Below are 18,236 nucleotides of genomic sequence, written 5' to 3' on the forward strand. Positions count from 1 at the left end.
GTATTCTTCCCACCTAAAAAAATACTATTAGATCCCATATTTCTAGTCATTTGCACCAAAGATGACCTTTACGTTACTAGTTTTTAATTCTCTATCGCATATTAATACATGAACGAAAAAGAGATGGCATCAATTTGACTAGTCACGTCAAGGTAATCTTTGTAGATTTAACGCGCGAAATTCAAAAGTTATACGTGACACAATTTCAATTTATTAATTAAGTATACAGTTAAACTTAAATTTTATTATCAAACGATACAAACTGTTTTGTAAACATAGAGAAAACTTATTTACTTAAAACTAGTATAAAATATTAACAGTTGATAACATAATTGCTTTCACTATAAACAATTTTTACAACAAATAAAAAAAAATAACTCATTAAACTATACGTTACAGAATGATTAGATTTGACACTCTCCACTAGATAGAGGCACTCTAATCTAGCAGCAACTATGATAATAGAGAGAGAGAGAAGGGGGAGGGTTTGATTAAATCAGTCAAATCGCAGGCGTCATAACCTAAACAATTCTTTTGTATAAAAAATAACTCGTATCCTATACAACTTAACGTAAACATAAATATTTGTACATAAGCACTTTCCAACAAAAGAATTTGCACAAACTTTATTCTTTGGTTTGTTAGTAAAAGTTTGTAAAAAAGGTCCACTTTTACAAACTGCAAAAATCAAAAAGAAAAAATTCTAAAACTAAAAGGGTGTCTACGTATAAACAAGTTTGTCATTAACTTAAAACAAAAAAACTTTGCCCTAGCTGTGTATCACACTCGACGCGATTCTCGCGCGCCTTCAAACTTAGGATGAGAGAGATACGACGGTCGGTCGATCCATGTGCTCGCCGTTGATAATAACTTTGGTATTGTTGTTGTTATTGTTGACGATGTGTGGTGAGTTCGGGCTCGGGGAGGTGGTGGACGGGGGGCTGGGGCTGGCCTGCGGCATTATGTCGTAGTAGCCCATCTGGGGGGACGGCTGCGAGGAACCGTAGGGTGATAATCTCTGGCTCTGGGTCGTGTTGTACGAGTAACTGTTGGTCGATGCGGGGTGTTGGAGGTGGTTCATTGAGGTCATCGTGCGTATGTCGCTGTAGTTATCTGGGGGGGCGCGGGTGGGTTAGAGCTCGTCGGTGGTGGGGGGGTGCTTACCTAGTCCGTGCTCGATTTTTATACCCGGAAGACCGTGTTCCAGCTTGATGTTGGGGGAGGAGGTCGAAAGAGAGTTCGATAGGTTTGGGGTGTTTCCGTTCACTTCCTTCGTACCTTTCGGTTTGCGTTTCCTAGTCTGATGATTGGGTTAGAGGCAGTCGCACTTTGTAATTGTGTGGCTTACCTGAATACTATCCTTCTTCATGGCTAAAGGTCGGTTAACACCGTGTAGCTTGAAGTACAAGCCGCAGGCGTTACAGACCGGTTCTCCTAGCGCGTTTCGCCTCCAGAGGGACGTGGTGCTTGTATGGCAGTTGGTGCAGGTTAATCCCACACGTCGTGAAGCAGACTAGAAGTATGAGTTGTGTAAGTGGAGTGTTCGGGTAAAAAAACAGAAGTGTGTGAAAACTGCACATGCGTTAAAGCGTAACATGCTAAGACTAGAGCAGGGCCGGCCTAGAGTAAGAAGATATTGTTAACAAACCTGCGCTGCTCCGGTCCTGGGTATGATGGGGCCACCGCACGCATTTTGAAAGAATTTTGATAGGTACAGAAAGTAAAAAAAAAGCTAAATCGTAAGCAAAACAGGGGGGAGAAAAACTACATTTTTTACTCTAAGAGAAAGGTAATAGAAAGATCATGTTTTTAATGCATTAACCTACCAAACGGCGGCTGGATTTTTCCTCGGTGTGTAATGGGCCTCGAGTGGCCCCATTATACCCGTGGTAGTAGCTCTTGTAGTAATCGCCAACAACACCCCCGTGCCCCGGCTCCGCCGCCACTGGAACGCAACAAAAGGGTTAAGCATGCATTGAAAACACGGCGTTACTAATGTGTAAATAAATGCAGCAGCGTCGCCCGTCACGGGGTGTTTTTTAATTATTTTAATGATATTAATTAGTACTAAAAAGCCGTATTTACACGAAGATCGCGACAAATTTGGCCGGATCTTCACGTAAATTTCTGAAAAATCAAATTAGGTACCAATCGACGTGGTTGCTTTACAAGGGGCCTATTCATGCCATTCATCTTATGGTAGAGGCCACAGGCATTGCAAAGATAATGTCCGGTGCCGTCCCGACGCCAGAGAGGTGTATCGATTGCACCACAGTTCACACATTCTCTCCCTTCGGTGAAATATTCAGCTGCCCTTCCGTCTACTGCATTTAGATAATACATTGGTTTTTATTTCTATACATTTAAAGAACATGAACAACGAAGTGTGCCATTGCTACAAGAACAATTTACGTGCAACCCCATTTTTTTAAGTGGTTATCGCTAACAAGCTTTTAAAATATCCGGTGTTATTTATGCGTACTCGTTTGTAACAATTTCCGTTTCTATTTCATCCTGCTTTGTGAAATATCTTCCGAAACCCAAGTTTTCCTAATGAAAATTTAATTATCCCATCAGTTCTAAATCATTATAGCTAAAAGATTACGTCTTAAACTGTTTCTAATTCGTTTCCGATGACGTGGCAAAAAAAATTCGCGCTGACTGACTGCCCTTTTGTTTTATTTACATTTCCCACTCATTGCGATAACAATAAGTCCATTCATTGCTGAATAATTAATGAGTCAGGCGAGAAGAACACGTGGCCGTATCTGGACATTCCATCAATTAAGAGCGAAATGTTACAAATAAACATCCGGATTCGCGTTATTATTTTTAGGAGTGCAATGCCGAAAAAGTGGCGGCACTTGCATCAAACACCTACGCTTATTAATTCCGCGAAATGTGAAGCGTCCCGTGTGAAAATTATGCTGCAGTCCTACTTGAAGAAAAGCAGTTTCCCTGGCGTATCAAATGACGAATCCTTGAAATTCTAATTTGCACTAAAGATTCTCTTACAAAAGAAATTGCGGGTCTCAACACAAAATATTGCAAGTGCAAAGCTGAGACTTAGTTTATAATAGAGCAATTCTAATTCTGGAGGCCTCGGACCTTGATTTGCCATCTACACTTAGCCCACAAGAAGGAACCACCGAAGACATTGCTAAATAGTCTAAACTTCTTCACCAAAGACCCGTCTTTCATCCTACCGTGAAATTTATCTTCCACAAGCACAAGTTTTGGGTCTAAAGCTGATGAAGATCTCTAAACGGGGCTAGAACTTTGAACCTGGCGGAAAGGAGTAGTTTTTGGGTTTTTTTAGTCCTTTACAGGTCTACGTGAGCGTGGAATACTCTGGGAAGGACCAGAGGACCAGACGAGCTTTCCTATCCAAGATGCTTGTGACATTTTCCGAATATTTCCAGGTCCTGTCAAAATGATAAGACGTCCCGAAAAGGGCCTGGAAATAGTCTACGAAAAAAACTGAAGAGGACCTAAACATCCCTGGGAAGACGATACCGGATAGAGTGCTCTGGAAACCATTATAAACTTTCGAAAAGCGTTCTGAGAACGTTCGACATTATCGAGTATTCTTTTGCTGGGGGTATTTAATACCCCATCAACCACCCGCTATACAGGGTGTTTTTTTGGGAGCTTTAGTTAAAAGTTTCTGGGAAAGTAAAATAGGTAGGTTTTTGAAAATTTGTACTTAGGAGTTACTCTGAAGGCCGAATCGATGTAAAATATTTTCAAAATGGCCGCACTTCCGGAAACACCGGAAGTAGATAGTAACTTCCGTTATTTTAAATGGCAACCCCTATTTTTTATTGCTTTTTTGGATTCTACGTGAAATTTCACTTCTTTTGATACCCATATGTCGATATCTACCATTTATGGTTTTTAAGTTATTTTGACTTTAAGAAAAAAAATGGCGGATGCAGATGGTACCTTGATAATTGATTACTTGCAAACGGTTGTAGTCATGGCAACCTATTTTTATCAGTGCATAGAGAATGAATAGGGCTTTCTTTTAGTGCACTTAAAAAAAAGTTAAGTTGCGTACGACCGCCCCTATGGATATCCAAATTTATGAAACTTCAAAGACTAAAAACTCAGTTTTTTTTAATGGAATGACCATGTTCTTACTATTCCATGAGATAGAGAATCGAAATGGGCATATTTTGACAATACATGTTCCTATAGCTATCTTTAACAGTTTCTGACTTATTCCCATTTTATTGAATTGACACTATTTTTTTAGGATTTTCTTTTTAGTAGTCGGCCATGATTCTATAACAATTGAATTTTAAACAAATCTAGTGACACTAATCCATCACCCACTGTTATAGGTTAACATAAGTTTTTCAAAAATCGAAAAATGACTCGCAGTGGTTTCACCTATTTTGGAATTTAATTGTTATTTATGGTGAAATGGGCAGAATCGCGGCGCGTGCTTTCCGTACATTCATTCGAAAACTAGAACGAAATTGTATGAATTTTTGAAATTTTGTACCCCTAATGCACTACAAACCGTTGAAGCACAAGTTATACAAAGCTCTACAAGAGAATATTTAAGAAAATGAATTGAATTGCAAATGCAAGATTAACAAAATAAATTCAATGCAAAATATAAAAAACTTTGTTGAAACATTTTTGGTATGGAATTGTTGCTAGAACAGATATCGCATTACCTCTCTTAATTTCCAGACTTATACGTTGTTTAAGAAATTCAGTTGAACGACTCTGTTTAGATTTTTCAAAAATTTTCTGTCCTATATCCTTATTAAATGAGTTATTTATTAATGAATTATTTAGACTAGAACTAGAATCAGTGGTATTAAAGAATCCATTCCTTGATTTGTTTAAAATTCGATTGTTATAAAATCATGGCCAACTACTAAAAAGAAAATGCGAAAAAAATGGCATCAATTCCGAGATCAATTCAATGAAATGGGAATAAATCAGAAACTGTTAAAGATAGCTATAGGAACATGTAATATCAAAATATGCCAATTTCGATTCTCTATCTCATGCAATATTAAGAACATGGTCATTCCATTTAAAAAAACTGAGTTTATAGACTTTGAAGTTTCTTAAATTTGGATCTCCATAGGTGCGGTTGTACGCAACTTAACTTTGTTTTAAGTACAGTAAAAGAAAGCCCTATTCATTCTCTATGCACTGATAAAAATGGGTTGCCATGACTATAACCTTTTTCAAGTAATCAATTATCAAGGTACCATCTGCATCCGCCATTTTTTTTTCTTAAAGTCAAAATAACTTAAAAACCATAAATGGCAGATATGACATATGGGTATCAAAAGAACTGAAATTTCACGTAGAATCCAAAAATGCAATAAAAAATAGGGGTTGCCATTTAAAATAACGAAGTTACTATCTACTTCCGGTGTTTCCGGAAGTGCGGCCATTTTGAAAATATTTTACATCGATTCGGCCTTCAGAGTAACTCCTAAGTACAAATTTTCAAAATCCTACCTATTTTACTTTCCCAGAAACTTTTAACTAAAGCTCCCAAAAAAACACCCTGTATAGTTCCCCAAATACATTTAGTGTACTCCACAGAAAAGATTTGTCCGTCCTTTTCTAAAAAGTAATTATGAGTATGAACGCTCTTGTCCATGAACCTAGCAGAGCAAGGTCAGCAGAACACAATCAAACATATTGGATAATTAGGTGCTAATTAGTGCTAATTAAGCAGAACACTACCTCAAAAACCCAAGAAAATGAAAAGTGAACTAGCTATAATTAGGTGCTGAATAAGTGCCCTATTCCCGAATTAAATGCTCCTTTTTTTTAAATTATTACATGTTCCGCCAGGTGCATATGAACTCATCAGAGGACTACCTCAAAAAGCCAAGAAAATGAAAAGTGAACTATACAGGGTGGTGACTTGCGTAACGCATCATAGGGATTTCAATGTAAAATTCATAACATGCGATTATTGGCTCCCCAAATTATTTTAGAGCAAAAATGTATTAAGGTTTTTTGTAGGAAAAAATTTTTTACGTCAATCAACCCTATTAGTTTTCAATTTTTTGCATAATAAAGACGGAAAATTGGAAAATAAAACCCCCATCTTTTTCAATAATCTGTGATGCCATGGAATTTTATAATACAAAAACTACGCCAATATCCGTCATGCCATGGAATGTCCGCTATAAAACAAATCAAATTCTATCAAAAAGTATTATATTTAGAACAGCGAATTCAACATAAAGAAAGACCAAATTACTAAAAACGGTTTCCTAATATAACAATTTACAATAAATGTTCGAATAAGTCACCATTAACTGCAAGACAGTAACCAAGTCGATCATAAAAGCCATTTCGAACTGCTGCTAATTGATAACTGGATATCTTTTTGTTTTGGAAAATTCCATGGCATCGCAGATTATTGAAAAAGATGGGGGTTTTATTTTCCAATTTTCCGTCTTTATTATGCAAAAAATTGAAAACTAATAGGGTTGATTGACGTAAAAAATTTTTTCCTACAAAAAACCTTAATACATTTTTACTCTAAAATAATTTGGGGAGCCAATAATCGCATGTTATGAATTTTACATTGAAATCCCTATGATGCGTTACGCAAGTCACCACCCTGTATAATTAGGTGCTAATTAAGTGCCATATCCCGGAATTAAATGCTACTTTTTTTTTAAATTATGAACATAATTTAAAAAAAAGGAGCATTTAATTCGGGAATAAGACACTTTATTAGTATCTAATTAGCACCTAATTATAGTTAGTTCACTTTTCATTTTCTTGGTTTTTTTAGGTAGTGCTCAGCTGAGTTCATATGAACCTGGCAGAACATGTAATAATTTTAAAAAAAGTAGCATTTAATTGGGAATAGGGCACTTAATTAGTACCTAATTAGCACCTAATTATGCAATGTTTAATTGTGTTCTGCTGACCTTGCTCTGCTAGGTTAATGGACATGCCGTACCGGGGGGTCTGGGGGATATAGATATCCCCCAGCATACAAAGATTTCAGTACCTTTACTCAAAAGCTAACATGAGGTTGTTAGGGGAAATAGAGAAAGTCTTTTCGAGCCCTCCTTTGCTGAGAACACTGCTGGGGAGCATTCCATACCCCCCAGACCCCCCGGTGCTACGTTGCTCCCCCGAAACGTTTAGTGTTAGGATACTCTACAGGAAAAGAGAGATTCGTTTGTCCTTTTCTAAAAACTAACTCTAAAATGACCTATGAAGCTTTGAAAGGGCCTAGAAAATTGTAAAACGGATCCAGAGAACCTTGAAACAGTGTAAAAAGCTCAGGAAGGGGTACGAATTGTTTTGGATTCTACGCCCCAAAATTGATAAGAAAGTGTTTTCCCGAGAAATTTTGGTGCAGTCGATTTTTGGTAAAAAAAGGAAGGTTATCCACTGCCTTTTTTTTGCCCCGAAAAAAAAATTTTCTCAGATCGAACGGAAAAAAATATTTTCGTATAAAATGTGGCATGTAGAATCCATAATTTCAAACAGTTCCAAGATCGGGCTACTAGATCAAAAGTTACAGCCCTTTTAATTTTCTTTCGAAATTGGTTTCTAGTCTATAACTTTTGATTGAGAAGCCTAATCGAAAAAGTACGAATTGTTTTGGATTCTACGTCCCAAAATTAATAAGAAAAAGTGTTTTCCCGAGAAATTTTCGTGCAGTCGATTTTTGGTAAAAAAAGGAAGGTTATACACTGCCTTTTTTTGCCCCGAAAAAAAAATTGTCTCAGATCGACCGGAAAAAAATATTTTCTTATAGAATGTGGCATGTAGAATCCATAATTTGAAACAGTTCCAAGATCGGGCTACTAGTTCAAAAGTTACAACCCTTTGAATTGTTTGTTTAAATTGGTTTTTTGCCCATAACTTTTGATTGAGACGTCTAATCGAAAAAGTACGAATCGTTTTGGATTCTACGCACCCAAATTAATAAGAAAAAGTTTTTTCCCGAGAAATTTTGGTGCAGTCGATTTTTGGTAAAAAAAAGGGAAGTTATACACTGCCTTTTTTTACCCTAATTTACGAACCTGCAGCTTTAGTCTACAACCAGGATAAATCAAGGTCATCCTCAAGGTGAACACCGATTAGCCACCTAAAAATTAAATCACTTGGTATATAATACATATACAGGGTTCTGCAACAGTGCGTCGGTCTTTCTTAGTTCATACCTGGTAAAAATATCAAAAAACCTTTTGTGCAAATGTCAACTATAGATCGTTGCGCATCTACAAACATTATTTTTGAAGGTACAGGGTGTCGCAATTTTACGGTGTCAATACATAGCTTATTTTATTGAATGGAACACCCTGTATATTTTTAGCTGAATCGATTTTTTTATAATAATAATAATAATAATAATTTATTGTCTCTGATCAACGTTATTGACATATAGACATGGTCACAATGAAAGTTTGGTAAAAAACACACATATACATAAAAATTACAAAAGAACAAAATATAAATATTATATCACATATTCTATCACATGTACATGTCAGTTGCCTTGTAAAAACATTGGTCCATTAGGTAGTTTTTAAGTGCAGCTTTAAATTTATTTTTATTTTTAATTTTTCTAATATCTGAAGGAAGTGCATTAAATGCCTCTTTAACCTCTGCATGGAAACCTATTCACTATTTGGTTTTTTTGTCAATTTTAACCAATTAATTAATTTTTTCCGAATAATTCTCTCCAGCCCCACTTTGATTTTAGTTAGTTTTAAAGTTAAGAAATACATTTGACCAATAATGTTAATCTGAATAAAAGGAAACACTTTCGTATTAAGAAAGATGAATTTCAAGATACAGGGTGTTCACAAAAAATTGTAAAGTTTTCATATTTGAAAGTGCCATAATTATTGTTTTTCATATGGAACTACCACTATTTTATTTCTCTATTCGATAGTCTAGTGTGTGCTCTTAAATGGGACACCCTGTACATTCAAAAAGAATAACATTTTTTTATGGCATTAATTGCAGCTGTATAATTACCATGGATACAATAAACAAAACAGAATCTCCATGAATCCATGACCTACTATTTAAAACAGTATAAAAATAAGGTTTTCATGGCTAAAATGAAAAAAAATTCATCAATGAAAAAGAATGAAAAACAAATGACGTTAAGATATACAGAATGTTGCATTTACAAAATACCAGCATTTCTTGCGAATTTTAAATTTAAATTTTGAATTTATCACTTTATTAACAATAAAAATGCGAATCTCGAGAAAAAAACTGTAAAAGCTTACAGTTTTTAATTCTGGATTTTTGCACGTTTGGCAGCTTTCATGAAAACCTAAATTTCAGATTCTTCTAAAAAAAAATGATGCGGCCACGTTCACAAAAAATTGAGATAATTCGAGTTATGTAGATTTTTGGTTTTTATCATTTTGCAAATTCAAAGGAATCTCATTAACGCCATCTATTTTTAAGAATATATAACCGATTTTTTTCTAAAGTAAGAATTGATTATGTAGTAAACTGTCTGCAAACCTATGGTAAGGAGCACCATTCTGCTCAAACTAAAAAAGGGATTCACCTTATCTAGACCCAAAATATGACCGTCCATAGCTAAGGGTGAACTTTTATTGGAAATAATTATCATAAACTGCGTGTGGTCCACGACTTATTTGTTACATCGAAAAAATTAAGAAAAAAGAAGAATCAATCTGTGAAGTGCAGGTCAGGGTTGGTATCGGAGACAGACTTCTTAATCAGTATTTTTTCGATAACCGGATTAATCCCGCTACAAAAATAAGATTTCGTGGCGCTATTATTAATATTAAAGTTCAAATTATTATCGTCCCCGATAAAATTCTGTTGTTGTTAACCATCGCGCGCCGGTAGATACCCCCGAGGAGATGACGGAATTTTTTTCGCCGCGCACGACGACACATGTTACCACTTAAAAATGCAGAGAAAAAATTGCCATCAGGCTCACTTCTGCACTTGTAAAAGATACACGAAATAAATCCCATGGGTTCACGCCCCCTTTCTGCTTTCGATCACTCGTCGAACCACACAAATTGTCGAATGCTGGAAGGTACTTAACATATATATAACGAAAAAGGGGGCCGCATAACTTTTGCGGTTTTGACGTGAGGGGATTAAAAACAAACGATTTGGAAACGTAGAAATTCTGGCGCCCCAAAAAAAAATGCCCGAGCTATTTGTTCCACATGCAACAGTTCCACATGTCAAGTGAAATATGACGACATTAATTTTACTAACGGTCAACATTTCCATGTTTCGTTATGTTTCACATCATTTCAGATTTACGATGTGTTTCGTTCCCGCATAATAGATTTTTAACTTTGCTTCTGTTCCAGGCTTGCAAAATTAATGTAAAAATTAAATTAAATTAAGAAATTTTCCAACACAATTTCGCAATATTAAATTAACGTATCCGAAACCCTCCAAGAAACTATAACGATTTTGAATGTAACATTTTTCTAACATTTTTACATCAATCCTAAATAGGGGTGCACAAAATTTTAATCTAGACGAAGTCTGATTAGGCACTTGAGAAGGACCTATTAATTAACCCTTTACAATTTTTTGTTATATTTTTTCGAATCACTTCGTATTATCTATAGTGTGTTATATCTTTGAACATCAGAAAATTTAATATGTTCATCATTTTTTATTAAAATATATAGGGTGTTCCATTTAAAGAAATGAGATAAGGTCCGGTAAACGTGCCCTTATTCTGTAAACGGCAGATTATCCAACAATAATTATAAAGAAACGTAGAAAACATTTTCCTGCTCCACTTTTAACTAGGAAAATATATGAGGGCCATTCTGAAATTAACATTTCTTTAATTTTCCAGCGAACGAAAATTTTTAAAATTTGATTTTACGACTTTAAATTTGATTCAAAAAGAGCACATATTATTATTTTTTTTAGCACTAACAATTACAGAGATGCCCTATTAGTGTTGAAAATAGGACATTTTTTAAATGATTTTTTGAAGGAAAAAATGGCATGAAAGTGCGATTACCCGAAGTGATTGTTAAAAAAATTTTTATTAGCAATAATTTTCACTTGCGCCACTGTCAAAGTAATGACACAAATTTTCCAAATTTGGTTTTTTGACTTTTGACATTTCAGTCGCACTTGAAAGTAAATAAACTTAAAGAAAACAGTGTTTTTTTAGTGTTTTAAAAGCTTTCTCAAAATGTTTCGGAATTCGAAATTTTGACAAGTATATAATGAAATTTTTTAATACATTCAATTTCAAAAACAATCAGTGATTCTCACTATTTCCAGATAATGAGCTTAATCAATTTTTTTAAAATAGTAAAATTTGAAAAGTTTGTTGTCAAAGAGCCGAAAGTCGTAAAATTTCACGCTTATGGAATTTTAGAAGAAACTTTCGACTTTAAGAAAATGTTATCTTTCTTCTCCCATCACTTTGAAACTTCAATATTTAACACAACCTTAGGATACCACAAAATGTTCGAATCTTGACTATACGGTTTCAAAAAAGTAATTTCAAGTGTCCATGTCCTTTTTTTTTACTTTTTTGGGTGGAATCTGTGGCCAATTAGAATTTTTGAACATTTTAACTTCTGATCGTGATTTTTTAATTTGCAAAAACCTCTTTAAAAACCCTAGAATTGTGGACCTACTGTGAGTGCAACTGAAACTAGTAACAAAAATAGAGATTACTATTTACTGATCGACAGTGGTCCTACCTTGGGAACCAAACCAAAATTTTTTAATTATTTAGCTGTCAAAAATTGTTAAAATCGTGGTTATACCTCAAGACTTTGTTTTGTGTAAAGAGAAAGACATTTTTTTGATTTTTTTGATTATAAAATTAAAAGAACACTTGAAAGCTTATGAACAGGGCCACATTTTCCAAACAGCCGACCTTGGTAACTTGATCGAATCTTTTCTCGATTCAAAATCTACTTAGAAGCATAAGTGCAAATGAAAAATGATATACATCATTTAATTCCTTGCTGAATTCAGAATAAAAAGGGCTCAAAGAATTTGATATCGGGGCCGTATTAAAAAAAATTAAGGTGATGATCGTTCCGCAAAGACGAAACGTCGGAATAAAAAATTAAAAACTCCACCCTAAGAGCAATAAATGTTGCTGGGGAGAAGTGTCATTGGTTTTACTCTAGGTCAAATATTCACGCATGAAAAAACTAGGTCTTAAAATCGAAAAATCCGATTTTTTCAAAATATTTCAAAAACGACGATTGCTAAGTATTTTGACGCAATTCTGTACAGTTCCACAACCATTAGGCATTATGCAGATTTGTTTTTTGTTTCGAAAAATAAAGTCAAAACGAGTGGGACATAAATGCAAGAAGAATTTACATTATATAGGGTGAAAATTTTATCTAGATCTTCAAAACAACATTTTTTTAAAAAGCTTTTTATGGTATCCAAAATTACAAAAATTTTGCTACCAATCTACGTAATTCAAATTTGTGGTCAGTGGCGTACTTCTGTATGGTCAAAGGGGGCATATTTTTTTAAATAGTAACCACCAGTTTTTATTACATATTCGTAGAGTACACTTTTTTGAATATAGCAGCATACTATGCCAAAGTGTATTCTGCTTTTAGTTACAACATTATCGTGTGGGGACAAGCAACAGAAGCTTGTAGAGTGTTTACCTTACAAAAACGAGTAATCCGGCGTATATACAATCTAAAATTTAACGAATCGTGTAGAGACACGTTTAGAAATAATAGACTTTTAACCTTTGTGTCAGTTTACTTGTTAAAAATTTTAGTGTACATTCATAAACACCGACTAGTTTTAAAACGAAACCGTGACAACCATGAATATTCCACTAGATCTGGAGATAATTTGTATCTTCCGAAATGCCATCACTCAAAATTCAAGAAGTCGGTCCAGTACGCAGGGTGTTACCTTTACAATGTACTATCACCTGACATCAAGAATATCACTAACACAAACACTTTCAAAAATGTGCTCAAAGACCTACTCATTGTAAAGTGTTGTTACACAATCCAAGAGTACTTGAATGTCATCTAAATAATAATGTTTGTCCAATATTTGTACAATGTGTGTGTTTTATACCTATTGATTTTCTTTGTGTGACTAGCCTTATCTATTGTAAAAATAGCTACAAAGGTCTAATAAATTATTATTATTATTATTAAAAAACTTATTGCACTACTTAATCAAATTTAAGAAAAAATCTCAAATTAAATACAATAGTTTGTTCATTAAATGAACATAATGGTACTAGTTTGATCTTGTTATTTTATGTTCATTTTTTAATAATACCGTTCCAAAAATAGTGCTGTCCATTAAAAAAGGTGACTCTTAGTTCTGTAGACGCTCCGGTAGACAAAAGAATAACGTTTTTTGAAATTATTAAATTAATTTTAACACAACCATTTTCCTTATAATTTGAATTTTTCTCTTCAATTTGATTATGTAATATCATCAGTTCTTTATGCTGCTATATCCAAAAAAGTGTACCTAGTTTTCAAGAATATGTAATGAAAACTAGTGGTTGCCATTAAAAAAATAATAAACCCCCATGACCATACAGAAGTACGCCACTGGCCACAAATTTGAAGTGCGTAGCAAACTTTTTATAATTGTGGATCTCACAAAAAGCTTCTTTAAAAAAAATTGTTTCGAAGCTGATGTTCCAGACAAAATTTTCACCCTGTATTCTAGTATGTTACCCTTTTCCATGAAATCTTTGGATGTTTTAAATTATTTGGGTCAAAATAACCTATTTAATTTATTATCCAAATACAGATGTAGCTATAAATCCGTACACAAATAACGATTTTGATATTTTTTGCCCAAAAAAATGTCACCAAAAATACACATAGACCACTTCTTAAGCATTGAGCAATCGAATTTCTCAAGAAAATTGATGCACATATCGATTTTGACAACCTTTGGGCAAAAATATTTAGGTCACCAAAAAAACACATGTATCATTTCTTGGTTATCCAGCAGTTGAGTTTGATCTTTTTCCCAACAAAATTGGGCGCATAAATAACGATTTTGACCGCAAGAAAATGCCTAAGTTAATTTTTGATAGTTGCGCACCTGGAACTCGCAAGCTTTCATATAGCGAAAACTCGAAGTCTAGCAAACTGAGCTATAGCACGGAACGACAGACACACGGACGGAAATGCCCACTTTCGTGGGTTGCGCTATAAGAACGAATTTATTCAGCGGGAATTATTAATATTTCGCCTGCCCGCTCTGTAGATTTATTTGCCCGTTCTTCGTAACTAATCTGGTTACGGCTCTGATAGCGAGAAATAATTGAATTTTTTTAAATAGCAATGTACACTTTTATTAGGCTCATTTGATAGATTTTTTTTCTCTTTTCAATGACGTAACACGTTAGCACCAGTGTAGAAGAAATTAATTTTTATTTCAAGCTTTTGTGATAGGTTATGCCACTGCCTTGCAATTAATGGTGGATTTTACTACTAATTTCGTTTTGTCTTCAAGGTTTAATAAGAAACGCACACGTTCAGTTGTTTTATTTTGATGTAGGATATCTGGATTCATGTTATTGATCTAATTATCGTAAATTTTTTTGATTATTTTTTGACGTTTCTCGAAACCAATAGAAATGTTCAATTTCAGTCATTCATATACGTTCTAGCCAATCACAACATTATTATAGTGACAATTCAACTCATGTATAAAAAATCGCATAAGCCGCAGTGTAATTGTCACTTTGACAGCGGCAAAAGTTACCTGCAACTTTTCCAGCGACAAATGCACTAGTGGTTTTTTCACTTATTCATTTTCGAACCAATAATCGCATTATCCTTACCCATATGACTAGTTTGACGTCTGTCAATAATTGACTAGTTTGGTGAATTTCTTGTTCGTTAAATTGTCCTGCCGAATTACACTCGAGGTTTGTATTTAAACCGAGTAAATTTGGGTTGTTGCAATTCAAATCTGTTTCCTTTTAGCAATTGAACTCGAAAAACTGTCAACCTAAAAATGCTCCACCTGCGGTGTCGCATTTTTATTAGTTGACAGTTTTTCTCGTCTAATTGCTAGGCAACAAATTTTCATTACCTAAACAACCCAAATTTACTCGGTAAAATACAAACCTCTTGTGCAATTATAAGTGACAATTCAATGCGATTTTTCAATGACATTTGTCAAACTTCCACCAGTGAAATAACGCGAAATTTTGTCGTATTAACCGGAACATTCTTCTTAGTTTGTTAATCAATTTCGACAACCGACTTATCACCACATCTTTTAATTTGATCACTCATAACGAATTAGCTTGGAGCACAAAAGTTCGAATAGAATCAATAGCAAAATGAAAAGCAACTTCCGTAATTTATTTTGACGTTTATTGTTGTCATGGAAATACATTCGCGTGGGTAATTATGCTTAATTTTTCTTTTGATTCATTGAATAGTCCTCCGAATACCATTCGTAGTCGAAGTATTTGTAGATTATTTTTGAGCTGCTGCTCCACTCATGCTAGTTACGCTTTTTAATACCACTCGCGCAAGCGCTCGTGGTATTAATCAGCGTAACTAGCATTCGTGACAGCACCTCAAAAATATTCGACAATACTTCGACTACTTATGGTATTATATATGAAAATTTCACACCAACCATTTTCGACCAATGAAATTTATCGGAAATTTTTGCCTGCAGGGGCAACCTACAGCGAATTATAGTGGAAATTTTTTGAAGTCATAAGAGAACGTTTTGGCGTAAAACGTCAGTTAGCCGCGTTATAAAAAAGTATTCCAGCAGAAATAAACACAATTGGGTAGATATTAAATCCATAATCTTCCATAATCATTGCCAAATTCCTCCACAGATGTTTTCCCTATCGAACACATAACTTTTTTCAGGGCAAAAGTCAGTAAACTGCTTCCAAACACTTGACTTCTGGGCGTTAGGTACTGAATTTCGCTACGAATAGCTTCTCTATTTTCTTGACCGAATCGAATCATTTCGTTCACGCTCACAATAAACTTACTGTCAACGAACGGCAATTTCAATTCAAATCTGTAAAATGTCATCCAAAGGCTATCTTGATCTACTTTCAAAAAGAGAACAAATTTTCAAATAAGTCGTTGAGGTTCAATATGGTGTGAAATTTTCTTACCGAATACCACACGTGCTTGAATTATTCTATTATTTACAATTACATTTATTCTACAAATTTCCGGAAATAATTCAAGCACTAGTGGTATTACATGTGAAAATTTTTTTTGAATAAGGGTACTAACATGCTATATCATCGAAAAGAGAAAAAAAATCGCTATCAAATGGGCCTAATGAAGAAGAGCATTGTCATTTAAAAAAACTCAATTGTTTTTCGTTAGTCATTTGTTTTCTTAAATAAAAACAACTGCCTTATTAAGGGAAATAAAATGTTAAACAACTTTCAAATAGAAAAATGTTATCGATATTTACCCAGATATGCAGGGTGTTTCATAATTGAATGTCAATATTTAAGGGGGCGATTTTTGGGCCCATTTTAAAAAGGAAACTTCATATGAACCTATATCCTAAACGTCTTAACTTTTCAGATACAGGGTGGTGGTAAAGTTTTCAAAAATAAATCATTTATTATTAATATCTGTAATACCAGATATTTTAATGAAATTTGGCATCTATGTACTATGTACCCAGAGGCATTTTTTAACGTACCACATTTTTTTAATTTCTATCAGTGGCGTTCGTATGGAATTTCACATGTCCATTTTGGCAGACATTGATGGTACGCCACTGATTTCTCTGAAAAATCTTGAAATCCCCAATCATTTCTGAGCAAATTTAATCCCTTTGTTTACAATCCGATGCACGGGTTTCGCTTAAAAAAATAAAAACTCGTCAACAGAATTAATAATTGTGACAGGCGCAGCCTACTACAATAATAAGCAATAACTCTTTTTTTACTTTAAGTAGGTTTCTTAATGTTTTATTGAAAAAGTTCCAAAATTCGAAGTACGAAGCATGAGCAGATTTGATCGCTTGATTTTTTAAATTCGACGCACGATTTTAAAAAGAAAATCGTTTTCGCTGCATGATATTGTCATGATCATGCAGAGAAACGGTTTTTATTTTTTTAAGCGAAAACCGTGCATCGGGTTGAAAAAAACAAAGGGATCAAATTTGCTTAGAAATGATTGGGAATTTCAAAAATAATTTTTATTTTCAGAGAAATCAGTGGCGTACCATCACTGTCTGCCAAAATGGGCATGTGAAATTCCGTACGAACGCCACTGGAGTCTGGATACATAGTACATACATGCCAAATTTCATTAAAATATCTAAAGTGGTATTACAGATATTAATAATAAATTATTTATTTTGAAAATTTCACCACCATGTACATTTTTGTGCCCAGGGCTCCCAATTTGTTAAAGACGGCTCTGCTGAGAACAATTTGCTTTGGCGAACGATCGGCCGAACTCATGGCGAACAAAAACTGCGCTGTTGCACGACAATTGCAGTGTTGCCCATGTTCAAGTCATAATCGCCAACCCTGACTTCACAAAATTGCCGCACTAAATACAGCCATTATAGCACCACGAGGCTATTTTGTTCAAACATTACCGCATGGGCCGCAATTTGTTCCAGATCATGATCTGAAAAGCCGTCATTTTTGATTTGATGGGGGCAAATTCCGATTGCCCATCTTTCGAGAGGTCGTGGAGATATTATCGTAATTTCGTTTCTATGCAGGCGCATTACAACTTGGTTATCGGTTAAAATATTCCCAAATATTTAACAAGATACTATTGATAGAAGTAAACAATTAAAAAAAACAATGGTTATTTACAGCAATTTATCGAATTTCTTTTTAAAATCAAGGACAGTTTTGAGAACAGATGGAAGAAGTTGAATTTCTTTGTGGCAGAAATGTTAGTAAAAAATGACGTCATATCAGTACAGAAACACGAAAGCCGCCGGATGCGTTTATTTCAAGTTGCAATTTGAGAATTGAAAATTGATGTAAACCGCTTTGGTGTAAGCAAGATTAAAATTACATCTTGGGATGATTCAGCTTTATCTAACTGAAACATTGTTTTGACGGCGTTATCATCGTAGATGTTAAAAACAATACTTTGTTATGGATCATTAGAAATCATTTAGAGACAAAAATCATTAGTAAACTACCTTGATTAATAATCAATCGTATATGGACGATGAACTTGAAATTTTCTTCTTGAAAAGACGATTTGGTTTAATATTGT

At 34.3% G+C, this 18,236-nt stretch overlaps 1 protein-coding gene across 4 annotated transcripts in view; it reads right to left on the reverse strand.

Moving 5' to 3' along the window:
- Positions 1-224: 224 nt before the first annotated feature.
- Positions 225-18,236, reverse strand: part of LOC116170356 (transcription factor GATA-4-like) — a 94,634-nt gene continuing 76,622 nt past the window's right edge. For 3 of the 4 annotated variants that reach the window (XM_031486687.1, XM_031486685.1, XM_031486688.1), the window contains 4 exons: positions 2,149-2,324; positions 1,349-1,513; positions 1,165-1,300; positions 225-1,113 (listed from right to left, as the gene is read on the reverse strand). In XM_031486687.1, coding sequence (XP_031342547.1) covers positions 815-1,113; positions 1,165-1,300; positions 1,349-1,513; positions 2,149-2,324 — 776 coding nt within the window. In that variant the 3' untranslated portion in view covers positions 225-814. Of the gene's footprint in view, positions 1,114-1,164; positions 1,301-1,348; positions 1,514-1,826; positions 1,946-2,148; positions 2,325-18,236 lie in introns of all 4 variants that reach the window. The other variant, XM_031486686.1, reaches the window with a different exon arrangement.

This window comes from Photinus pyralis, unplaced genomic scaffold, assembly GCF_008802855.1.
Source record: "Photinus pyralis isolate 1611_PpyrPB1 unplaced genomic scaffold, Ppyr1.3 Ppyr1.4_LG5, whole genome shotgun sequence".
Classification (NCBI taxonomy): Eukaryota; Metazoa; Arthropoda; class Insecta; order Coleoptera; family Lampyridae; genus Photinus; species Photinus pyralis.